A 27,106-nucleotide genomic window follows, 5' to 3' on the forward strand; every position below is an offset into this window, starting at 1 on the left:
CTAAGGCTAAGGGAGTAAACCCTAACAGAAAATCCGGTCCTGGAGCCCCGTAGGCGGGGGGACAGTAGTAAGACTACTGCTCTCTGGCAAACTCCTGCAGCCACCTGTCCCCAAATTGTGATGGCTCGCCATCCCTTTGGACCCGGTCAGTATGGAAGAGAGGCGGGTGCTGACGTGTGGGCAGCCCAGCACTCGCAAATTTACCGCCCAGGCTTTCCCCCAGCAATGGAGAGGTCACTCCATCTCTGACAGTAATGTCTTTGAAAAAACACGGAGAGTGGTAGTTACCGGTGATAAGTTCCTAGCCGATTGGCGTAAGCTGGAACGCCAGGGACCACTCTTGACGGTAGGAGGGGCTTTTTAGCCTCACTGGATAGCTACTGCCTGCCTTAAGCCGAGCAGCCCTCGGACAATAAAGTGCTATCCCGCCACAGCTTGCCGCACCACTGGGTGCTTGGTGCTAAGACAAAATCAAAAAGCAAGCTGCTCACCCGCACCTGCAAATAAAATGAAAAGAAAACCCTCAACATTAATGCGTTTAGCAAGCTGGAACATACGGACAATGTGTCCTGGCTTCAATACTGACCCTGAACTCGTCACCGACATGCGACAAACAGCTATCATCGACAGAGAACTCAGCAGACTAAACATTGATGTGGCCTGCCTGCAAGAAACCAGACTGGCAGACAGTGGATCTCTTACAGAAAGCAACTATACATTCTACTGGCAAGGAAAACCAGAACAAAGCCCTAGAATACATGGCGTCGGCTTTGCAATAAGAAACAGTCTCGTCCCCTGCATTGCAATGTTTCCCATTGGCAATGAAAGAGTAGCACACATGAAATTTGCATCACCGCAAGGCAAAGTTAATATAATCTGTGCTTACTCACCAACCCTTGCTGCACCAGAAGAGGACAAAGACAGATTCTTTCAAGCTCTAGAGGACGTAATTAAAAGTATTCCAAAGTCCGAGCACCTCTATATAAATGGAGACTTTAATGCCCGTGTTGGTGATGGAAATGATGCATGGCCAAAATGCTTAGGACCTCATGGTGTTGGCAAAATAAATGACAATGGCCAAAGGCTACTTGAGTTCTGTAGCTCTCATGAACTGTGTGTAACAAATACATTCTTCTCTGGCAAGGAACGCCATAAAGTCTCTTGGCAGCACCCACGCTCAAAAAGGTGGCACCAGCTTGACCTCTGCATCACCCGAAGGATGGATCTGAAAAGTGTCATCCACACCCGTTCATACCATAGTGCGGACTGCAACTCAGACCATTCACTAGTGCTAAGCAAAATCAAACTACTTCTCAAGAAGGCTTACACTTCCACTCAACCCAGAACTAGGCGAATTAACGTCAACCATGTAGGTGACCCAGAGAAGTGTGCACTCTTTGGCGAGCTCCTGAACAGTTCAATCCCCTCGTTAAGTGATGAAGAAGACATCTCGATCAGATGGGAGAAATTAAGAGACGTAATCTACAGTTCGGCAATCACCGCCTTTGGGCCTCAAAAACACAAAAATGTAGACTGGTTTGAGGCGAATCTAGCACATATGGAACCTTGCATCGAGAAAAAACGATCTGCACACCTCGCTCACAAGACAAAGCCTAATCCAAAATCTCTGGAGGCCTTCAAAAGTGCTAATAAAGAGGCAAAACAAATGGCTAGAAAATGTGCTAACAACTTCTGGAGGGATACCTGCAACAGAATCCAAGACAGTCTCCACTCAGGAAATAGCAAAGCTCTATTTGATGTCATTAAAGCGGCCCTGGGTCCAGCAGTGTCTAAGCCTGCCCCCCTTCTATCCAAATCAGGAGAAAAAATTACAGATCAAACCAAGCAGCTAGAACGATGGACAGAACACTACCTCGAAGTCTATGCCACACAGAATACAGTAGACGATGTCGCCCTGGCTTCTCTACCAGATCTTCCAGTACTGGAATGCCTAGATGAGCTTCCGAGCCTTAGTGACCTCAAAAAAGCCATTAACTGCTTAAAAAATAGAAAATCTCCTGGGAGTGATGGTATCCCAGTGGAAGTAGTGAAAGTCAACGAATCACTCCTGCTCCCTGAACTCTATATTCTCCTCTGCCGCTGTTGGGAAACAGGTCATGTCCCACAGGACATGCGTGACGCAACTATAGTCACAATATACAAGAACAAAGGGGATCGGAGTGATTGCAACAACTATAGGGGTATCTCTCTCCTCAGTATAGTGGGCAAGATCTTTGCTAGAGTGGCACTATCCAGGCTGCAAGTGATAGCTTCTAGAGTCTACCCAGAGTCTCAGTGTGGATTCAGGAGTGGTAGGTCCACTATAGACATGATATCTTCTCTACGACTACTGCAGGAGAAATTCAGAGAGAGAGACAGACCCCTTTACATTGTTTTTGTCGATCTGACTAAAGCTTTTGACATGGTCAGCAGAAGTGGCCTTTTCAAACTCCTGAGGAAAATAGGTTGCCCTCCCAAACTACTGAAGTTAATTGAATGTTTTCACGAGGAAACTAAATGTACTGTCAAATTCAATGGAGCCCAATCAGCACCTTTTGAGGTTTGCAGTGGTGTCAAGCAGGGATGTGTGCTCGCACCTACTCTGTTTGGCATATTCTTCTCCTGTCTACTGCATTATGCGTACAGCGACATAAACGAAGGTGTGTTTCTCCATACAAGATCCTCTGGAAAACTATTTAATGTATCAAGGCTGCGGGCAAAAACCAAGGTTAGGAAGCTACTCGTCAGGGAACTCCTGTATGCTGATGATGCAGCTATTGTGGCTGATTCTGATATTCAGCTACAGTCCATGGTTGACAAACTATCTGCTGCTTGCCAGAAGTTCGGCTTAAACATCAGTCAAAGCAAGACTAAGATACTTGTCCAAAACACAAACACTGCACCTCAAGTAAGCATTAATGGCCAACCACTAGAAATTGTTGATCACTTTTGTTACCTTGGCTCCATCATATCCAACAACACTCTACTGGATAAAGACATAAACAACAGGATAGCCAAGGCAATGGCCACCATGTCACGGTTGCAGAAAAGAGTCTGGGACAACATATTGCTGACTAGCAGTACTAAAGCCCTAGTCTACCGGACCTGTGTGTTGAGCACCTTGCTGTACGGAAGTGAAACATGGTCAACCTACTCATGGCAGGAAAAAAAGCTGAATGTCTTCCACCTCCGATGCCTAAGGCGGATCTTTAAAATAAGGTGGCAAGATAAGATAACAAATGAGGAAGTGCTACATAGAGCAGGATGCCAGGACATCCGCTCTGTTATCAGCAGCAGACGCCTTGGCTGGCTTGGCCACGTTCGTAGAATGCCAGTAGGTCGACTTCCACAGGACATCCTGTATGGCGATCTAATTGAAGGCAGGAGAGCCGCTGGTCGCCCACTTTTACGTTATACGGATGTATGCAAACGCGACATGAAGCTCTTCAAAATCGACACTGGCAACTGGGAAGAGGTGGCACTGGACAGATCCACATGGAGAGAGAGCATAAAGGAAGGGTCACAGATTGCAGATGTCATACACAACAGAAGCAGAAAGAAGGGTGAAAATGCAATGGCGCCTGGTGATTTTATATGCCCAACCTGTGATCGCAGCTGTGTATCAAGGATTGGCCTCTTTAGTCACACAAGAAGTTGCAAAGGGAAAAGATCGTCTCACGAGACGTAAAATGCCACAGGTATCCATTGAATAACAGTTTTTTTGCTGTTTTTTTTTGCTCATCATACTAGGCTACTGTTAAAACTGGAGTATAAACAACTCGCTGGAGCACTCATCATACTACTGTTAAAACTGGAGTATAAACAACTCGCTGGAGCACTCATCATACTACTGTTAAAACTGGAGTATAAACCACTCGCTGGAGCGCTCATCATACTACTGTTAAAATTGGGGTATAAACAACTCGCTGGAGCGCTCATCATACTACTGTTAAAACTGGAGTATAAACAACTCGCTGGAGCACTCATCATACTAGGCTACTGTTAAAACTGGAGTATAAACAACCCGCTGGAGCAATCATCATACTATGCTACTGTTAAAACTGGGGTATAAACAACCCGCTGGAGCAATCATCATACTAGGCTACTGTTAAAACTGGGGTATAAACAACTCGCTGGAGCGCTCATCATACTACTGTTAAAACTGGGGTATAAACAACTCGCTGGAGCACTCATCATACTACTGTTAAAACTGGGGTATAAACAACTCGCTGGAGCACTCATCATACTACTGTTAAAACTGGGGTATAAACAACTCGCTGGAGCGCTCATCATACTACTGTTAAAATTGGGGTATAAACAACTCGCTGGAGCGCTCATCATACTACTGTTAAAACTGGAGTATAAACAACTCGCTTGAGCACTCATCATACTAGGCTACTGTTAAAACTGGAGTATAAACAACCCGCTGGAGCAATCATCATACTATGCTACTGTTAAAACTGGGGTATAAACAACCCGCTGGAGCAATCATCATACTATGCTACTGTTAAAACTGGGGTATAAACAACTCGCTGGAGCGCTCATCATGCTACTGTTAAAACTGGGGTATAAACAACTCGCTGGAGCGCTCATCATACTACTGTTAAAATTGGGGTATAAACAACTCGCTGGAGCACTCATCATACTACTGTTAAAACTGGGGTATAAACAACTCGCTGGAGCGCTCATCATACTACTGTTAAAACTAGGGTATAAACAACTCGCTGGAGCACTCATCATACTACTGTTAAAACTGGGGTATAAACAACTCGCTGGAGCACTCATCATACTACTGTTAAAACTGGGGTATAAACAACTCGCTGGAGCGCTCATCATACTACTGTTAAAATTGGGGTATAAACAACTCGCTGGAGCGCTCATCATACTACTGTTAAAACTGGAGTATAAACAACTCGCTTGAGCACTCATCATACTAGGCTACTGTTAAAACTGGAGTATAAACAACCCGCTGGAGCAATCATCATACTATGCTACTGTTAAAACTGGGGTATAAACAACCCGCTGGAGCACTCATCATACTAGGCTACTGTTAAAACTGGAGTATAAACAACTCGATGGAGCACTCATCATACTACTGTTAAAACTGGGGTATAAACAACTCGATGGAGTACTCATCATACTACTGTTAAAACTGGAGTATAAACAACTCGCTGGAGCACTCATCATACTACTGTTAAAACTGGGGTATAAACAACTCGATGGAGTACTCATCATACTACTGTTAAAATTGGGGTATAAACAACTCGCTGGAGCGCTCATCATACTACTGTTAAAACTGGAGTATAAACAACTCGCTGGAGCACTCATCATACTAGGCTACTGTCAAAACTGGAGTATAAACAACTCGATGGAGCACTCATCATACTACTGTTAAAACTGAGGTATAAACAACTCGCTGGAGCACTCATCATACTACTGTTAAAACTGGGGTATAAACAACTCGCTGGAGCAATCATCATACTATGCTACTGTTAAAACTGGGGTATAAACAACTCGCTGGAGCGCTCATCATGCTACTGTTAAAACTGGGGTATAAACAACTCGCTGGAGCGCTCATCATACTACTGTTAAAATTGGGGTATAAACAACTCGCTGGAGCACTCATCATACTACTGTTAAAACTGGGGTATAAACAACTCGCTGGAGCGCTCATCATACTACTGTTAAAACTAGGGTATAAACAACTCGCTGGAGCACTCATCATACTACTGTTAAAACTGGGGTATAAACAACTCGCTGGAGCACTCATCATACTACTGTTAAAACTAGGGTATAAACAACTCGCTGGAGCGCTCATCATACTACTGTTAAAATTGGGGTATAAACAACTCGCTGGAGCGCTCATCATAATACTGTTAAAACTGGAGTATAAACAACTCGCTTGAGCACTCATCATACTAGGCTACTGTTAAAACTGGAGTATAAACAACCCGCTGGAGCAATCATCATACTATGCTACTGTTAAAACTGGGGTATAAACAACCCGCTGGAGCACTCATCATACTAGGCTACTGTTAAAACTGGGGTATAAACAACTCGATGGAGCACTCATCATACTACTGTTAAAACTGGGGTATAAACAACTCGATGGAGTACTCATCATACTACTGTTAAAACTGGAGTATAAACAACTCGCTGGAGCACTCATCATACTACTGTTAAAACTGGGGTATAAACAACTCGATGGAGTACTCATCATACTACTGTTAAAATTGGGGTATAAACAACTCGCTGGAGCGCTCATCATACTACTGTTAAAACTGGAGTATAAACAACTCGATGGAGCACTCATCATACTAGGCTACTGTTAAAACTGGGGTATAAACAACTCGCTGGAGCACTCATCATACTAGGCTACTGTTAAAACTGGAGTATAAACAACTCGCTGGAGCACTCATCATACTACTGTTAAAACTGGAGTATAAACAACTCGCTGGAGCGCTCATCATACTACTGTTAAAATTGGGGTATAAACAACTCGCGGGAGCGCTCATCATACTACTGTTAAAACTGGAGTATAAACAACTCGCTGGAGCACTCATCATACTAGGCTACTGTTAAAACTGGAGTATAAACAACCCGCTGGAGCAATCATCATACTATGCTACTGTTAAAACTGGGGTATAAACAACCCGCTGGAGCAATCATCATACTAGGCTACTGTTAAAACTGGGGTATAAACAACTCGCTGGAGCGCTCATCAAACTACTGTTAAAACTGGGGTATAAACAACTCGCTGGAGCACTCATCATACTACTGTTAAAACTGGGGTATAAACAACTCGCTGGAGCGCTCATCATACTACTGTTAAAACTGGGGTATAAACAACTCGCTGGAGCGCTCATCATACTACTGTTAAAATTGGGGTATAAACAACTCGCTGGAGCGCTCATCATACTACTGTTAAAACTGGAGTATAAACAACTCGCTTGAGCACTCATCATACTAGGCTACTGTTAAAACTGGAGTATAAACAACCCGCTGGAGCAAACATCATACTATGCTACTGTTAAAACTGGGGTATAAACAACCCGCTGGAGCAATCATCATACTATGCTACTGTTAAAACTGGGGTATAAACAACTCGCTGGAGCGCTCATCATACTACTGTTAAAACTGGGGTATAAACAACTCGCTGGAGCACTCATCATACTACTGTTAAAACTGGGGTATAAACAACTCGCTGGAGCGCTCATCATACTACTGTTAAAACTGGGGTATAAACAACTCGCTGGAGCACTCATCATACTACTGTTAAAACTGGGGTATAAACAACTCGCTGGAGCGCTCATCATACTACTGTTAAAACTGGGGTATAAACAACTCGCTGGAGCACTCATCATACTACTGTTAAAACTGGGGTATAAACAACTCGCTGGAGCACTCATCATACTACTGTTAAAACTGGGGTATAAACAACTCGCTGGAGCGCTCATCATACTACTGTTAAATCTGGAGTTCAAACAACTCGCTGGAGCACTCATCATACTAGGCTACTGTTAAAACTGGAGTATAAACAACTCGATGGAGCACTCATCATACTACTGTTAAAACTGGGGTATAAACAACTCGATGGAGTACTCATCATACTACTGTTAAAATTGGGGTATAAACAACTCGCTGGAGCGCTCATCATACTACTGTTAAAACTGGAGTGTAAATAACTCGCTGGAGCACTCATCATACTAGGCTACTGTCAAAACTGGAGTATAAACAACTCGATGGAGCACTCATTATACTACTGTTAAAACTGGGGTATAAACAACTCGCTGGAGCACTCATCATACTACTGTTAAAACTGGGGTATAAACAACTCGCTGGAGCACTCATCATACTACTGTTAAAACTGGAGTATAAACAACTCGCTGGAGCACTCATCATACTACTGTTAAAACTGGAGTATAAACAACTGGCTGGAACATTCATCATACTACTGTTAAAACTGGGGTATAAACAACTCGCTGGAGCACTCATCATACTACTGTTAAAACTGGAGTATAAACAACTCGCTGGAGCACTCATCATACTACTGTTAAAACTGGAGTATAAACAACTCGCTGGAGCGCTCATCATACTACTGTTAAAACTGGGGTATAAACAACTCGCTGGAGCACTCATCATACTACTGTTAAAACTGGGGTATAAACAACTCGCTTGAGCACTCATCATACTACTGTTAAAACTGGAGTATAAACAACTCGCTTGAGCACTCATCATACTACTGTTAAAACTGGGGTATAAACAACTCGCTGGAGCACTCATCATACTACTGTTAAAACTGGGGTATAAACAACTCGCTGGAGCACTCATCATACTACTGTTAAAATTGGGGTATAAACAACTTGCTGGAGCACTCATCATACTACTGTTAAAACTGGAGTATAAACAACTCGCTGGAGCGCTCATCATACTACTGTTAAAACTGGGGTATAAACAACTCGCTGGAGCACTCATCATACTACTGTTAAAACTGGGGTATAAACAACTCGCTGGAGCGCTCACCATACTACTGTTAAAACTGGGGTATAAACAACTCGCTGGAGCACTCATCATACTAGGCTACTGTTTCTTCTTCTTCATCGTTCTCATTGTTATGTTGGAGTGTTCATATGACTAGACCAATACATGAGATGAACTGCGCAGTGGTTTCCAAATCAGGGAGCTCTCCATATAGTTTTCTTTCTATTGGGGTGATTTGGGGCCAATGTCTTATACGGGCCTCTTGGTAGAGAGAGCAGTTTTGGAGGACGTGGTCGGCATTTTCTGGTGATACTCCACATGGGCAGATTTCACTGGTTCCAATTTTGAGCTTCCGGAACATGTGTTGTCGCATTCTGTTGTGTCCGGTCCTGAGTCGAAAGATTAGACGTTGGTCTTGTCGGGATAGCTTATAGTAAGCATCATCTTTCTTGCGATTTGGATGGGAGCTCGTCCATTTCTCATTTATTTTATCTACAATTAATTTCTTCATTTCTTCTGGATAGAGTGCAGAGTTTACTTGTGAGTTTGTTCTCCCACTCTTGGCGAGTGTGTCAGCCTTCTCATTTCCTGCTAGTTGTATGTGAGCTGGTATCCATTGAATAACAGTTTTTTTGCTGGTTTTTTTTGCTCATCATACTAGGCTACTGTTAAAACTGGAGTATAAACAACTCGCTGGAGCACTCATCATACTACTGTTAAAACTGGAGTATAAACAACTCGCTGGAGCACTCATCATACTACTGTTAAAACTGGAGTATAAACCACTCGCTGGAGCGCTCATCATACTACTGTTAAAATTGGGGTATAAACAACTCGCTGGAGCGCTCATCATACTACTGTTAAAACTGGAGTATAAACAACTCGCTGGAGCACTCATCATACTAGGCTACTGTTAAAACTGGAGTATAAACAACCCGCTGGAGCAATCATCATACTATGCTACTGTTAAAACTGGGGTATAAACAACCCGCTGGAGCAATCATCATACTAGGCTACTGTTAAAACTGGGGTATAAACAACTCGCTGGAGCGCTCATCATACTACTGTTAAAACTGGGGTATAAACAACTCGCTGGAGCACTCATCATACTACTGTTAAAACTGGGGTATAAACAACTCGCTGGAGCACTCATCATACTACTGTTAAAACTGGAGTATAAACAACTCGCTGGAGCACTCATCATACTACTGTTAAAACTGGAGTATAAACAACTGGCTGGAGCATTCATCATTCTACTGTTAAAACTGGGGTATAAACAACTCGCTGGAGCACTCATCATACTACTGTTAAAACTGGAGTATAAACAACTCGCTGGAGCACTCATCATACTACTGTTAAAACTGGAGTATAAACAACTCGCTGGAGCGCTCATCATACTACTGTTAAAACTGGGGTATAAACAACTCGCTGGAGCACTCATCATACTACTGTTAAAACTGGGGTATAAACAACTCGCTTGAGCACTCATCATACTACTGTTAAAACTGGAGTATAAACAACTCGCTTGAGCACTCATCATACTACTGTTAAAACTGGGGTATAAACAACTCGCTGGAGCACTCATCATACTACTGTTAAAACTGGGGTATAAACAACTCGCTGGAGCACTCATCATACTACTGTTAAAATTGGGGTATAAACAACTCGCTGGAGCACTCATCATACTACTGTTAAAACTGGAGTATAAACAACTCGCTGGAGCGCTCATCATACTACTGTTAAAACTGGGGTATAAACAACTCGCTGGAGCACTCATCATACTACTGTTAAAACTGGGGTATAAACAACTCGCTGGAGCGCTCACCATACTACTGTTAAAACTGGGGTATAAACATCTCGCTGGAGCACTCATCATACTAGGCTACTGTTTCTTCTTCTTCATCGTTCTCATTGTTATGTTGGAGTGTTCATATGACTAGACCAATACATGAGATGAACTGCGCAGTGGTTTCCAAATCAGGGAGCTCTCCATATAGTTTTCTTTCTATTGGGGTGATTTGGGGCCAATGTCTTATACGGGCCTCTTGGTAGAGAGAGCAGTTTTGGAGGACGTGGTCGGCATTTTCTGGTGATACTCCACATGGGCAGATTTCACTGGTTCCAATTTTGAGCTTCCGGAACATGTGTTGTCGCATTCTGTTGTGTCCGGTCCTGAGTCGAAAGATTAGACGTTGGTCTTGTCGGGATAGCTTATAGTAAGCATCATCTTTCTTGTGATTTGGATGGGAGCTCGTCCATTTCTCATTTATTTTATCTACAATTAATTTCTTCATTTCTTCTGGATAGAGTGCAGAGTTTACTTGTGAGTTTGTTCTCCCACTCTTGGCGAGTGTGTCAGCCTTCTCATTTCCTGCTAGTTGTATGTGAGCTGGTATCCATTGAATAACAGTTTTTTTGCTGTTTTTTTTTGCTCATCATACTAGGCTACTGTTAAAACTGGAGTATAAACAACTCGCTGGAGCACTCATCATACTACTGTTAAAACTGGAGTATAAACAACTCGCTGGAGCACTCATCATACTACTGTTAAAACTGGAGTATAAACCACTCGCTGGAGCGCTCATCATACTACTGTTAAAATTGGGGTATAAACAACTCGCTGGAGCGCTCATCATACTACTGTTAAAACTGGAGTATAAACAACTCGCTGGAGCACTCATCATACTAGGCTACTGTTAAAACTGGAGTATAAACAACCCGCTGGAGCAATCATCATACTATGCTACTGTTAAAACTGGGGTATAAACAACCCGCTGGAGCAATCATCATACTAGGCTACTGTTAAAACTGGGGTATAAACAACTCGCTGGAGCGCTCATCATACTACTGTTAAAACTGGGGTATAAACAACTCGCTGGAGCACTCATCATACTACTGTTAAAACTGGGGTATAAACAACTCGCTGGAGCGCTCATCATACTACTGTTAAAATTGGGGTATAAACAACTCGCTGGAGCGCTCATCATACTACTGTTAAAACTGGAGTATAAACAACTCGCTTGAGCACTCATCATACTAGGCTACTGTTAAAACTGGAGTATAAACAACCCGCTGGAGCAATCATAATACTATGCTACTGTTAAAACTGGGGTATAAACAACCCGCTGGAGCAATCATCATACTATGCTACTGTTAAAACTGGGGTATAAACAACTCGCTGGAGCGCTCATCATGCTACTGTTAAAACTGGGGTATAAACAACTCGCTGGAGCGCTCATCATACTACTGTTAAAATTGGGGTATAAACAACTCGCTGGAGCACTCATCATACTACTGTTAAAACTGGGGTATAAACAACTCGCTGGAGCGCTCATCATACTACTGTTAAAACTAGGGTATAAACAACTCGCTGGAGCACTCATCATACTACTGTTAAAACTGGGGTATAAACAACTCGCTGGAGCACTCATCATACTACTGTTAAAACTGGGGTATAAAAAACTCGCTGGAGCGCTCATCATACTACTGTTAAAATTGGGGTATAAACAACTCGCTGGAGCGCTCATCATACTACTGTTAAAACTGGAGTATAAAAAAACTCGCTTGAGCACTCATCATACTAGGCTACTGTTAAAACTGGAGTATAAACAACCCGCTGGAGCAATCATCATACTATGCTACTGTTAAAACTGGGGTATAAACAACCCGCTGGAGCACTCATCATACTAGGCTACTGTTAAAACTGGAGTATAAACAACTCGATGGAGCACTCATCATACTACTGTTAAAACTGGGGTATAAACAACTCGATGGAGTACTCATCATACTACTGTTAAAACTGGAGTATAAACAACTCGCTGGAGCGCTCATCTTACTACTGTTATAACTGGGGTATAAACAACCCTTTGTAGCGCTCATCATACTACTGTTAAAACTGGAGTATAAACAACTCGCTGGAGCGCTCATCTTACTACTGTTATAACTGGGGTATAAACAACCCTTTGTAGCGCTCATCATACTACTGTTAAAACTGGAGTATAAACAACTCGCTGGAGCGCTCATCATACTACTGTTAAAACTGGGGTATAAACAACTCGCTGGAGCACTCATCATACTACTGTTAAAACTGGGGTATAAACAACTCGCTGGAGCACTCAACATACTACTGTTAAAACTGGAGTATAAACAACTCGCTGTAGCGCTCATCTTACTACTGTTAAAACTGGGGTATAAACAACCCTTTGTAGCGCTCATCTTACTCCTGTTAAAACTGGGGTATAAACAACCCTTTGTAGCGCTCATCTTACTCCTGTTAAAACTGGGGTATAAACAACTCGCTGGAGCGCTCATCATACTACTGTTAAAACTGGAGTATAAACAACTCGCTGGAGCACTCATCATACTACTGTTAAAACTGGAGTATAAACAACTCGCTGGAGCACTCATCATACTACTGTTAAAACTGGGGTATAAACAACTCGCTGGAGCACTCATCTTACTACTGTTAAAACTGAAGTATAAACAACCCTTTGTAGCGCTCATCTTACTACTGTTAAAACTGGGGTATAAACAACTCGCTGGAGCACTCAACATACTCCTGTTAAAACGGTGAAAGAACAATTTGATGAATGTGTGACGGCAATTGCAGCTCTTTAGCACCGCTCTGAAAATACAGACACTAGATGCACAGCTCAAATACCATTGCCAGCTTTCTGTGAATACATGTATACATTTTATTGCTTTACTTTTTTTGGCAGATGTACTTGGTAAAAGGCAACATTACAGAAGAGTAACTTCAAATTAAAGGTTTAACAATTGACGTGGCTGTGGCTAAGCTAGAGTAATTTAGCGTTTTCTCTATGAAAAGTGTGACACATGATCTAAAAATGCTTTTAAGATAACTCTTGTCAAATATAAATAGCATTTTTTTTACACTATAATTATGTCAGGAGAGTAATCTCAAGATGACGGACTCATTTTTTTTTCACGTAGAAAACAAGAGGTTAATGCTAGAGTGTATTGATCCCTTTTATGCTGAGCCAGACGACAAGATATGAACAGAAATACCAAAACTAGAAGACATCTTCAGACAGCAAAGGTTAATTTTGAAGAAGCTTAAACTCTGAAAATTGAAATGGAATACCGATGGGACTTAAGGAACCTTTACCAACCCTTTGAATAAGTCTTCAACGGCTTCTTGACAAATGCATGTCAATGTGATGTCTTTTGAAAGAAGCTTTTCAAAACTAAAGTCAATGAAGAACATTTAATTAAGAACTTTTGAGACATGAATTTAAAATCTTATCTTATAAAATACAGACGTTACTTGCATGGGGGGCAACTCTGTCCATTGACAACGAAATCTCAAAAGATTTTGACTGTTTTGTTATTTATAAATACTTATAAATCTTGACTGTTTTGTTATTTATAAATACTTATAAATCTTGACTGTTTTGTTATTTATAAATACTTATAAATCTTGACTGTTTTGTTATTTATAAATACTTATAAATCTTGACTGTTTTGTTATTTATAAGTCTTCAAATTTGAGATCCTGAAAAGTTCTTGTACGCTTTTAAATGTCAAGCTTAATAATAATAATACTTATTATTATTACTTTGTACCGATGAATAAATTCGTGGTCGGTACAAAACTAGCACTACCATGTTTAATTGTTTCCGTCAGGAACTCTTGAAAGTGTACTAAGGAAAGCATGTTCAGTTGATGTTCAATATTTTTCTAATTTAAAATCTTAAATTTACAGCTATAAAAATAACTAATGATAAAATGTCAGAAACAACGAAATTTTAAAATAGAAAGCGACAGACTTTTTAAAATTCAGTAACAACTATCAACGAATGTAGTTTACTGTATTCTGGGGGGGCTGCGTAGCCACGGGAAATACTGCATTCTACATTAATCTTCAGACTCGAAGACCAGCATTATTATTGTGGCGCAACAAAATTATTGGAAAAAATTTGAGGGGGAACGCTGAGGGGGGGGGGGGCGACACCCTGAACTTACCGCACCGGGTGACACCCACCCTAGTGACACCACTGTTCAAGAGATCACTACTACACGTATGGATACGACTGAGACAAGAAAATACAAAAAATACTCAAGCAAAGTTGTATCAATTAGTTTGGACCAGTCATGCCATTCAATGTGTACTAGATCTAGACTAACAATACAAAAGCATTTATACATTTATTTTATTAAAAGGAGGGAGGAACTATCTGAATTCGAACTCATGGCTCAAGCCAACACGGTAACCACTCTGCTAGTGAAAGTCTATGAACACGAACAATTGTATATTTATCTATTGTGTTCATGTTGTGTGTCACTAAGACCGTGACCTTCCCGTTCCCTCTGGACCTATTCCATTATAGTTCACATAAACCTAAATTAAAAAAACAAAAAACTTTTCCAATGCGTTGAATTAAACATTTTATTTCACCAGAACAATTCATTTTGAAAGACAGCAAGAGAAATTACTTTCTGCTCCAAGACATTTTGTGTCTACAGAGGAAGTCAGGCTAGGAGTACAACATGGTTATCCATCAGTCGACGTAATGTTACTATTCTTTGTATATTCATTCATCTATTTGCTTCAAATCATGAAATAAACAGAAAGAAAACATTGACTCTCATGAAACCTTTCAATATGAAAATGTAGAAAGTATTATCTTGTAGAGGTGAATTACAGAAGTACACACAGAAATAGAACTGAACAAAACACAAATAAAACTTAACGAAAACACACAGAAATAGAACTGAACAAAACACAAATAAAACTTAACGAAAACACACAGAAATAGAACTGAACAAAATACAAATAAAACTTAACGAAAACACACAGAAATAGAACTGAACAAAATACAAATAAAACTTAACGAAAACACACAGAAATAGAACTGAACAAAACACAAATACAACGTACAACAAACACAAACAGAATTGAACACAACTACACTTGAACTGTTGGGTAAAGAGCTGGTGTACAGAGAGCTGGATAGAAATGATCATCTCCAATAAACACGATGCTGGTAATATTTGATAAAGAACAGATTTATAATGCAAATAGGGTTGCTCTGTCACTCGAATCTGCATCTTGCATGGCTCTTAGGAACCCTTCAGGTCAATATTAGAGTTCATGGTAGACAACTCTGATATCAAAGAATATATCAAATAAATCAATCTTCAAATCTTGAAATACATATTTCCAAAACCAATATATGTCAGATGTCATTTCATCATTAATAGTTAAGATCAGCTAGAATAAAAGGGATGGCCCTTATGGCTGGAAAGAATGATTCAAATAAGGCCTGCAAGTTAAACTATTTTAAATTTAAAACTCTGCTAAACCCACGGCTATGTCTTTACTAAAAATATTCATTATTTATAACGTATGAAAAGAAAAAAAAAAAGTTTCAAGCTGCCTTGTAAAACTAGTCGATGTCTATCTATAGTCAATATATATCTATGGTCAATGTCTATCTATGGTCAATATATATCTATGGTCAATGTATAACTATACTGAGTTGAAATATATATTTAAAATGATTATACAAATGTGACAAAAATATACAAATATATTGTTGTTGTTTTTAAATGCTATTTATCACATTTCACTAATAAGCTAAAATGTAAAAACAAAATCCTTCTGACATGTAGTGTACATCACTACAACAAATTACATAATTTTAAAAAATCCTGAGCAAGTTTATAAAATACACAAGAGGTCAAAGATAAGTATGTACAGGTTGGAACAGCAACACACAGCAAATATAAGCACAAACCAATCCCATGAGCAATGCGGCAAAAGTTAGTAGACTGAAAATAATTCCAGAAAAAACATTAAACTGTAGCCTGATTCAAAAATTGTCCTGATCTGGTTATGTTGGTAAAAAAAAATATGTATAATGAAAGTCATGTTTTGAATGCAGTTTATGTCTATTATGTATTCCTATTGATTTAACAAACATTCAGTTAAGCTTTGTACTTATTATTACAAGTAGGAAAACATTTATCCTAATTGAAGTGCACGTTAGTTTGTGCAGGCAACATGTGCAGGTTAGATCTAATAAGGTGGACTATGTTATCTCTTCAAACTGTAAAAAGAATAGTGCCAAAAAATTATTAAGTGAAAAAAAAAAGACAAAGTTATCTCTTGAAATTATTTAGGCCTAACACAAATTGTGTCAATTGTAATTATATAAAACATTTTTTTTAAGAAAAATTAGAATACAGTAAACAAAAAAATAATAATATGAGTAAAGTATATAGTATAAAAATATTAACTATTGTGATCACTGCAATATTTGGACTTACACTGTCCAGTATTTCACCAGGTTATTTACAAATGTGTACATAGAATGTGTAGAAATGTTTGACAGAATTAATAAGCAATTCAGATCAAATAAACCCAGTTGCCAAATAGTTTTCTTCACAAATCTTTGCAAGTCAGCATCCAGCCTAATCTTTACATACAAGCACATTTTAATTTCCATTCACAGAAGAGAAAAAAAATAATTGTATAGTCCAAAACTTTGACACACCAACAATAACACTAACTGTATCAACTTTTACCAAACTAACACATCAATATTTGATTCATTATTTGTTAAGCTTAACATAAAATGTACAAATGTGAAAAGAACATACATATTGTGTCAGGCGTATTTATAATATTTACATAACAATATTCGATTAGTACAACTTAAAAAGATGGTGCGACAGGTATAAAATTATGCATAAAAATTGTTTTGCCAAGGGGAAAAAATATTTTTAAAAGTATAGGTAAAAAATGACTATTCATGGCTAAAACAAAAAAGAAATGTAAAAGTTTATTTTCCTTTTTATGTTAAAAAAAATATTTTACAAAACAGTTGATTGATCTAACTGCTAAATGAAGCAACAAAAACTAAAATAAAAATAAACTACTTTATCCACCACACATTATATATATATATATATGTTGATGCCTATTCTTGTTTTCAATGTTTAGCACTAAACACTTCAGTTAAATCTAAAAAAAATATATATATGTATATTTGCAAGTTCTAGCCAACACCAAGTACACAGAGATAAAGGTAAAATGATTTGGTTAAGAATAGAATAGAACAACCAAATTTGTCTATGTCAAAATCTGATTAGAAAATGTATTAAATTTCAAGGCATTCGTGTTTACATTTGAAAGTCTCAACCAGGTATTGTATATTCAAGGGTAGCACACCATACAATACAAGCTGAATGTACAGTATATTCAAGAGTTGCACACTATACACACTATACAATGTAAGACAAAGAGTCCAAAACAAACATTGCACTACCACCAAGTTTATAAGGCACAATCTATTCAGAAAACATTTCTCCATATAGTTTGTAGTTGTAGGTGAGACACAAAATATGTCATCTACTGTCTACACTGTACAAAATTATCCTGTCAGTTTTCATGCATGTATTCTATCCATTGATACAGAGATCACTAAAAACAACAGTGAAAGCATTGTGATGTTTCAGAATCTGAGGATCATATCATTATATATCAATGTGGGACATTTATTTTTCTGACATAACATTCATTTCACCCTTTTATATATAACTATATATATTTGAAACTGGAAGATATTCATGTAATGGATGGTGGGATGGGTTATGGGATAAGGGAAGAAAGCTTCTCATGTAAAGGATTTTAATAAGGACAAGACCAAGGAATGACCCCCCCCCCCCTCCTTTCCAAAAATAATCTATAGATATTAGCTACAAGTTGTCTACAATTTCCATATAACATTTTTTCTTGTCTTAGACTCACAAAAAAAGGCTAATAGTGAATTAGTACACTAAAATTACTTGATGGAGTGTATGACACTGGAAATGTTAGTACCAATTAAATGGTGCCTGGTGACACATTCCAAGCTATAAGTAGTGTCACAATGTTTTCTCCTAAGATCAACTAGGCTGTTGTTTGTATAATATTGTTAATATTTACCAAGGACATGCTGCTTTGAATCTCAGGATTACAGCCTTAGAACACAAAACTTCACAAATACTAATAGGCTTAACAAACAATTTTTTAAAAAGCTGCCATTTACTTAATGCTGGCCTAACATTAACATAATAAAACAATTATAATTCTATGCTCATTTAACAAGAGCAACACTATATAACAGCAATAGTGAACATCAAAAAAAAAGTTCATTAAAAAAATTATAATGATTTCAATTATTAAACATTAGTGAAGATTATAAATTCATCATAAAAGGGGAAAAAAAAACACCTCAACAAGGCATTTCACATTATTTTTTTTTATAGAAAATTTACTGGTAATGGAAAAATATGTTGTTGAAAGAACTATAGATAATAGTTAAAGAGCAGACATGGTACAAATAATTCCATTGATTAAAAAAGTCGACATCCATAAAGAGATAATACAGAAAATGTAAGAAGTAAAACTTCTATAATACCTGGAAATTAATTTAGTTAGGTTTAGAAAAATGAAAACAAAAAAAAAGAGGAGAATTAACTCTTGTCAAATAGTGTTGAGACCCATATTTTATAACAGCTAGGGTCCCAAGACTTTGTTATGGTTTAAAAACTATGAGATGATTGAAGACGAGCAGAAAATGATAAGATGTGGTTTTTCTTGTATAATCTAATCATAATCATCTAATCACTGGCAAACAGTGCATTAACAGAAAAGCTTTAATCTCCATTAAATCAAGGACTAGCTATCTGTGTTTTCATAATAATGACTAGAAATCACTTTAAACATAACAAATGATACAATGTTACAAACACACTGAGAGAAAGAGATCATTGAGGGACACAAAAACATTCTAGTGCCTGGACAAAATATTTGTAGAATTCTATAATCTGATCCTCTGCTAGATGCAGTAAATGTGTTGGCAATTATAAACATCAAGTCTTTAATTCCTGATGATGAGTACAATTATAAACATCAAGTCTTTAATTCCTGATGATGAGTGTCATTCTCATATAATATTTACCAATCAAATTCTTTGTCCTATGTAAACTTTGAGCATTCCAGGCGATTTCTCCTCAAATCTAAAGGTTAAAGATAAAAAAGATTAAGAAAAACTACAGTAGAGGGCCAGTAGAGTTGAAATGACTAGTTTTTGTAGCCTACTCTTTAAGAGGATCCTGTGTGGCCAGTACAAGGACCAACGATTGCCTTTATTTTAAATGCTTTACGACTATTTCCTCTTTAAGTATTAACACTAGCACAACCCTTGAATTAAAAATAATGCATAACTGAAAACCAAAACAATTGTGAAAACCATTTTTTTTTAATGCATTTTTTTAAGCTCTAGACATCTCTCTCTCATGAATATATGTCATTTTCCAAAATTAAGAAATTTTTTAAACTTTCAGTTTGACCAAATAAACAGTAGAAAGAAGATCAAGTAAAGATCTAGCACACTTTGGTTAGAGTTTTTAAAATTTCCATCAAAATTTAAAAAAAAACAACAAATATGGAGTAGGACCAGAAATTAAAAAATAGCAACAAATTCTGATACTAAAATTGTAAAGTGACTATGGTTGGGAAGGTTTATGATTTAATCCAGGTTCATTTGGGTGAGCATCCAAAAACTCAACCACTTGAAAACTAGACTACATAAGTATAAAACCTACAAGATTGAGACAATTACCTGAAGCATCTATCTCGCAGATGATTTATGACAGCTGGCTTTAAAATAGGCACACCATCTTTACTGTTGCGTCCACGGCCAGTGACTATATTCACATAAGTATTTTTCTTGTCCTTTCTGAGACGATATTCTGTTAAAACATTTTAAGTTTTACGTTAGACATATGTGTTATCCTTAGCCAAGCAAAAAAACTTTGAAAAAAAAAACAAAAAAAACAACTTTTGAACAAAAAAATAATAAATACTAAGCTAAAAGCAGATTAAAAATTTAAAAGTCTATTAGAAAAATATTTAAGACCTTCTTCTTTTAATGAGACAGCTCTGTTGACAGCAATCAATGCTTCATCCAAATGGTAAAAATGAAGGTCCAAAGTATTTTCTTTAGCCAGCCTTTCCCTCCTGTAATCGTAAGCCAACAATAATTAATATTTAAGTAATTATATAATGGACAATCTCACATCAAAGCTTGTTTATTGAACATAAACTATTCACATAACTGTATCAAATAAAATAAAGTTCCCTTAGTTCATTTCAACTAGATACTAATGATATTTTACCCTTTATCAAACAAGATTTCTGCTGCTTTGTGATTTGTAGCATACTCTCGTTCTTTATAATCTTTAGCCTGTTTCGGACAAAATAATTTTTTTTTTTAAATGTACACACACAAGAATACCAAAAACTATTAACATAAGACATTTTAAGTAAACAATCTAATGGAATGCAATATTCAAAAGTGATTTTGTTTTTCATTGTACAAGACTAAAAGAAAGAAAAGGGGAGGTTACTAGATGGATGGTAGCAATGTAAAAAAAAAGAGAAAAGCTATTTGTGTGAATGGTGATCATTTAGAACTAAAAGGGATGATCACCTTCTGTCTGTAAAACAATGCTGCACTGGGCATCCCATCAGCTGTGTATCTATTGGCCTGGTCTTTACATTCCTTAGCCAGGTTATGGTAAACATTGGCATCATTTCGCAAGTCCTCGTAGCTCCAGGGGACATCATCCAGATAGTCATAGTGGTCATAGGCATCTCTTTCACTGACATACTGCAGGCAAAGAAAAAGATTTAGTATTATTATTGTATATCATGTCTAAATGATGTATTATGCAAATTAATTATAAGTATAATTTATAATGTCTAAATGATGTATTATGCAAATTAATTATAAGTATAATTTATAATGTCTAAATGATGTATTATGCAAATTAATTATAAGTATAATTTATAATGTCTAAATGATGTGTTATGTAAATTGTTGCTTTTCTGGTTTCATAGCATATTGTTTTAAAGAAACAAAACTACTAGTGGAAAAGGACCAACCTGGGGGTAATAATACTGCTGGTTTCTCTCTTTCATCTGTTCCAGGATTTCATCTTGTCTTTCTTTAGACATAGGAGCTGGAGATATGTTGTAAGCTGCCTCTAACACTCTGACTGTTTCTTCTATTGAGTAGCTGGCAGAGATAATACAGTATTAGTTACACATATTTGCTTTTTTTTCTTCAACAGAGTGATTATGACCTTAAGGTAATATTGTTCGTCTTTTGACATCTCTTGTATTTGTATACTATGTATATGTACACGTTAATTTCAACAGTAACACACTGACTACAATGCTAATATATTTGACAAGATTTATACACTAAACAAGATTACAAAGAGAGTTTGTGTTACACAAACTCAGAGGCGGCCCCCGTCGAAGTCGGATCCCTGTCGGATCTGCATATTCGCAAATAATATTCAAGAGGTGATTTAATTTTGATGTAAAATGTTTTACACGTTTCGGATGTTCCTTCAGAGTTGAAGATAATTACTTCCTAGTCCAAACCTCCCGCAGGACGACGGGGGATGGGAGCGGGCAGGGTTTGAACCCTGGGCCATCCATAAATCTGAACGACAGTCCAGCGCGCAAACCGCACGACCAGGCAGCCATCCGATGGTCAAAAGTAATAATGTTTCAAAGATTCATTTGCCGTAAATTTAAATTTAATAAAAAAATAGTAGATTAGTTTTAGTATATTAAAACATTACAATATTGATCAAAACGTTTGGAAATGAAAATCTACACTTTTTTTTACACTTTAAGTTTAGAAATTGAAATTCTACATCTTAATCTAGTCTATTTTAGTCTAAACTAGATCTAGAAATTCTAGATCTAGACTCTAAAATAATTTTAATTAGAATATAAATCCAGATCTAGATATACTGTAATAAAAATCTAGATCTAGTTTAAAAAATCTAGATTAGATCTAAATCAAGATATCATTCCTTTTTTAAACGCGAGTCACATAACGAGGCTTAATAAACATTACTATACCGAGTTCTTTTTTCATTTCATTTGAAGAATTAATTCCATATAACGTCAGAGGGAAAAAAAAACACTACGTCACACGGCCTAGCTAGACTAAAAATCGCCTTCATCTATAAGAGTGTTCATAGACTTTGGTGCACCGAGTGCGTTCTTTAAGCATTTCATTTAAAGAATTCATTCCATATGACGTCAAAGGAAAAAAAACACTACGTCACACGGCCTAGCTAGAATAAAAATCGCCTTCATCATTACGAGCCTTTTATCGAGTGTTCATAGACATTGGTGCACCGAGTGCGTTCTTTTAGCATTTCATTTAAAGAATTCATTCCATATGACGTCAAAGGAAAAAAAAACACTACGTCACAAGGCCTAGCTAGACTAAAAATCACCTTTATCAACACGAGCCATTTCTCGAGTGTTCATAGACATTGGTGCACCGAGTGCGTTCTTTTAGCATTTCATTTAAAGAATTCATTCCATGTGACGTCAAAGGAAAAAAAAAACACTACGTCACACGGCTTAGTTAGACTAAAATATGTTTTCATTAATACAAGCAATTTTTTCGAGGGTTAATAGACATTGGTGCACCGAGTGCGTTCTTTTAACATTACATTTAAAGAGTCCATTCATATGACGTCAAAGAAAAAAAATTCCATTAGCTCACAATAGGCTAGTACCGGTACCATAAAAAAAATGTCTTTATTTACACGAGATATTTAACGAGGGTTCATAGACATTGGTGCACTGAGTTCTAATAGATATTATTTAAAAAGCCACATTGTTTTTGCGTTTTGTCTGTCAGTCGGTCTGTCCGTTATCTTGATATAAAAAAAACAACTAAAAGTTATTAAAAATTGATTAACCTTTATTTTACGTTTCAAAACATCGCAATAATTTTTAGGTATGAACACAATTGAAAAGTTTATATAATAGATTGTTCCGGATGTTTGTATAAATAGTAAAAGAAAAAGAGAATTTCAGACAAATGTAATACCGTTAATTAAATTTTTTGGATGGTCTCGTATAAAAATTAGATGTACTACAGCCACGTGGAGAGATTTTCATACCTTACTTTGGTGTTTGGATTCTGTTTTCCTTAAAAATCGGAACATAATATTAACGATAATTAGATTTTTTAATATTTTAGGTAGAAAGTTAAATGTACTGTAAGAGAGTAGTGAGTTAAAATATTTTTCATAAAAATCCGTAAAAACATTATTTCGTAAATGAGAAGATTATTTGTTTATTAATTAGAAGAGGGAGTTCAAACAATTATTTGGCGTTAGTAGATTTTTAAATAAATTCGGAAATTTCTGGCGACGATTTGTAAGAAACAAAATCCGGAACTTTCTTTATCGATTACAAAACTTCTATGTTATGTTTTACAAGAAAATTAAATGTCTAAAAAGTAATTTTCAGTAATCAATTCTAGTAAATTACTTTTTTTAAAAGCCTTATGCGATTTCAAACAATCATTAGGCATAATTCATGTTTTATAAAACAATATCCGGAACATTTTCACACTTAATGAAATATAAGTCAGTATAGAGATTATGATTTAGCATTAATATGCTATTTACATAAAAAACGGAACAACATATTATTGATAATGTGTTTTTGCAACGTTTAAGCATGGAAATTGAATGTAATATAAGTTAGAAGAGCAAACAAACATTTGTTGGCGTTGATTAGTTTTGCACAAAAAAATCCGGAACAATCAATTTTAGATACTTAAAACTATTGAGATGTTATGGGAGGAACATTAAAGGGTAAATCAGATTTTCAATAGCTTTTAGAGTTCTAGTTTTTTAAATCTAATCGTGACGGACAGACCGACCAACAGACAAAACGCACAAAAATAAGCTTCTTTTATTCGGATGGGGGCACTAAACAAAAAATAAATAAAATCTGATTTTTAAAAAAAGTTTAAGGAATTGGTTTAGCACCTGATCATGTTGCGACGTTACGCTACTGCACGAAAATCGCTGCATAAAAAGTCCATTTAAAAAAATGTGCGTGATATTTACATACAAAGTGCATTATTAGCCTTTATAAACAAACAGAAATGTTTTCTTTTAATTTTAGCAGCTAGTTGACCAGAAAAAACGTCTTTAACTATTATTTGTATTTGTTGTAAACATTTCCTGTACATTTTAAAAATATATTTGACTTAGTGATACTGAAAATACACAAAAATTGTCCATCTTTGTTAGCATATTGTAACATTGCCTCCCCTACATTTACGTAATTGTTTTAGAATTGGTGTATTTTTATGAAAAAATCGCTTGCATAATTAATTTTATAAATTAAACGGTTTGCTTTTAGAAAACCAAAAGTAGCCGTTGCACCTAAACTTTTCAAGCCGGATTTAATGATGAAATAATATTTTTCATATCTCTTCTAGTTTTCGAGATCTGAGTGTGACAGACGGACAGACGGACATTTTGCACAAACCTAATAGCGGCTTTTTCCCCTTACGGGGGCCGCTAAAAAACTAAACTCATTGAAAACATATGTAAAAATACCCAGCATCCATGAAGACTTCCTCCAGGAAATCAGGCCCCAGGCTGGGATACAACTGAGACAGCTCCATTCTCTTGATTCTTGTAGCCAATGCCTGGGAGTCTCCAGTCAACTCTATCAGTCTCATCTACATTGAAAACAATAATCAAATATTGATAATTAACCAATGATTGATATCCAATTCATTATAATAATTTTAAATCTAACAACATTATAGATATTGAAAAAATTGCTTTAAAAAACGTGACAAATTAGTTTAAATTCTTATCAATTAAATAAATATATAGAAGTATAATGTTTGTTTTATACTTAACATTTAAAATTGTATCCTTACATTTGTATTTACTTTTTAAATATTGATTTAAAAATTCTCAACCAAATTATAAAATCTGTATGAAAAATTGTATGTAAATTAAAATCCAATTGATCAAAGATATTATAATAAAGATATATAATAATATGATTGAAGCAATGTACATGCTTTAAAATTAAAATTGAATTGCTGAACACAAACTTTGGCAACTTAAAATTGGCAACTTTAACAAAACAAACCCAACATAAATATCTTTACAAAACAAACCAATATAATATTTCTATGTCATGCCTTATTGAAGAAATGAATTTAAAGTAGAAATAATGGGTTAATGTTTAACACTTTTAAAAATTAATGCAATGAAATAGTGCTTCTGTTAATTCCAAATGCAGCTAATTCTGTGGGTAACGTAAACAAAAGCTGAAGTTGGCCTGCATTTAAACTTATTAAACTAAAAAGCATTTAACTTCTAGTCCAAAAAGATACTAGAGTCAAAGTTTTTCACTTTTCTCTTCCAGAAAACATGCGTGTGTGTGATCTTGTAGTTGAATCACATATAGTACTTTTAAAACAATTATTAACAACATGCACTATTTACCAATGGAAATAAAAGTTTTTATGTTCCATAAAAAAAGTTTGGTTCTTACAATCTGACCTTGTTACATCATGTAACAGGAGAGCACTAAATAGGGCTTTATGAGATGAGAATTAGATTATAAACCATCTTAACACTAGGGGACATACACTTGACTTCTGACTCAAACATTGAAATAACCAAATGTTACAGAGAATTTGATTTGATGTAAAAAGGTTTGAATGTTAAGAACAATGGACACATTTATAAATAGACTTTGTAATGATTGATACTCAATGGAATCTAAAAGTAAAATGCAGGTTTAACAAGAACTGAGCTCAATGTTACAAACAACTCTTTAAAGTACATACAACTCTTTAAAGTACATACAACTCTGATAATCTGAAAGAATAAGAACAGAGAACTAGTGTTTACATAGAGTTGACAAAATGGGAGTTAAAAATGTTATCAGAAGACTACTATTAATGTATTATGCAAAACTATAAGCTGCACCCTTTCCTATGTAGTGATTTCAGTAGAAAATGTATACCTTTAATCAATACTGTCTATTCATGCCCATGTCCCTGTTGAATAAAGCTATATTGATATGAATTTAACCATTAGCCTTCTTAAGCCATTACAAAAAAGATTCAGGAATGCAGGTAATCATTAAGTCTGCACGCTGGATACAAATATCGTGACTTAGTTATACAAATAGCTGGATACAAATGTCTTGACTTAGTTATACAAATAGCTGGATACAAATGTCTTGACTTAGTTATACAAATAGCTGGATACAAATGTCTTGACTTAGTTATACAAATAGCTGGATACAAATGTCTTGACTTAGTTATACAAATAGCTGGATACAAATGTCTTGACTTAGTTATACAAATAGCTGGATACAAATGTCTTGACTTAGTTATACAAATAGCTGGATACAAATGTCTTGACTTAGTTATACAAATAGCTGGATACAAATGTCTTGACTTAGTTATACAAATAGTTCATGGAAGAAAATATGAAGTCCACTTTGGGCTACCAAATGAGTCCAACCACAAAGTTACCTGCTCTTTTTGGCTTTCCTCCCTTGCCTTCTCTTCCTCCATGATAGAAAGTAAAGAGTCTGCCTGATGCCTTCTCTTCACCCCAGACCAAACTGGAAGATTCAAAGACGAATACTTTAGAACAACAAATTGATAACTTTGTGCTCATTGGAAATTGCATTTCAACTGATTACAAACTTCAGGATTAATTCAACATATAA

General features: G+C 36.5%; 1 protein-coding gene across 5 annotated transcripts in view; it reads right to left on the bottom strand.

The window, feature by feature from the left end:
* Positions 1-14,872: 14,872 nt before the first annotated feature.
* The window catches only part of LOC106054625 (uncharacterized), a 41,397-nt gene continuing 29,163 nt past the window's right edge, over positions 14,873-27,106 (bottom strand). For 4 of the 5 annotated variants that reach the window (XM_056037310.1, XM_056037311.1, XM_056037312.1 and 1 more), the window contains 8 exons: positions 26,907-26,998; positions 24,955-25,079; positions 21,440-21,572; positions 20,985-21,164; positions 20,671-20,738; positions 20,412-20,512; positions 20,115-20,244; positions 14,873-19,509 (listed from right to left, as the gene is read on the bottom strand). In XM_056037310.1, coding sequence (XP_055893285.1) covers positions 19,455-19,509; positions 20,115-20,244; positions 20,412-20,512; positions 20,671-20,738; positions 20,985-21,164; positions 21,440-21,572; positions 24,955-25,079; positions 26,907-26,998 — 884 coding nt within the window. In that variant the 3' untranslated portion in view covers positions 14,873-19,454. Of the gene's footprint in view, positions 19,510-20,114; positions 20,245-20,411; positions 20,513-20,670; positions 20,739-20,984; positions 21,165-21,439; positions 21,573-24,954; positions 25,080-25,453; positions 26,242-26,906; positions 26,999-27,106 lie in introns of those variants that run through there. The other variant, XM_056037309.1, reaches the window with a different exon arrangement.

Source organism: Biomphalaria glabrata, chromosome 8, assembly GCF_947242115.1.
Source record: "Biomphalaria glabrata chromosome 8, xgBioGlab47.1, whole genome shotgun sequence".
Classification (NCBI taxonomy): domain Eukaryota; kingdom Metazoa; phylum Mollusca; class Gastropoda; family Planorbidae; genus Biomphalaria; species Biomphalaria glabrata.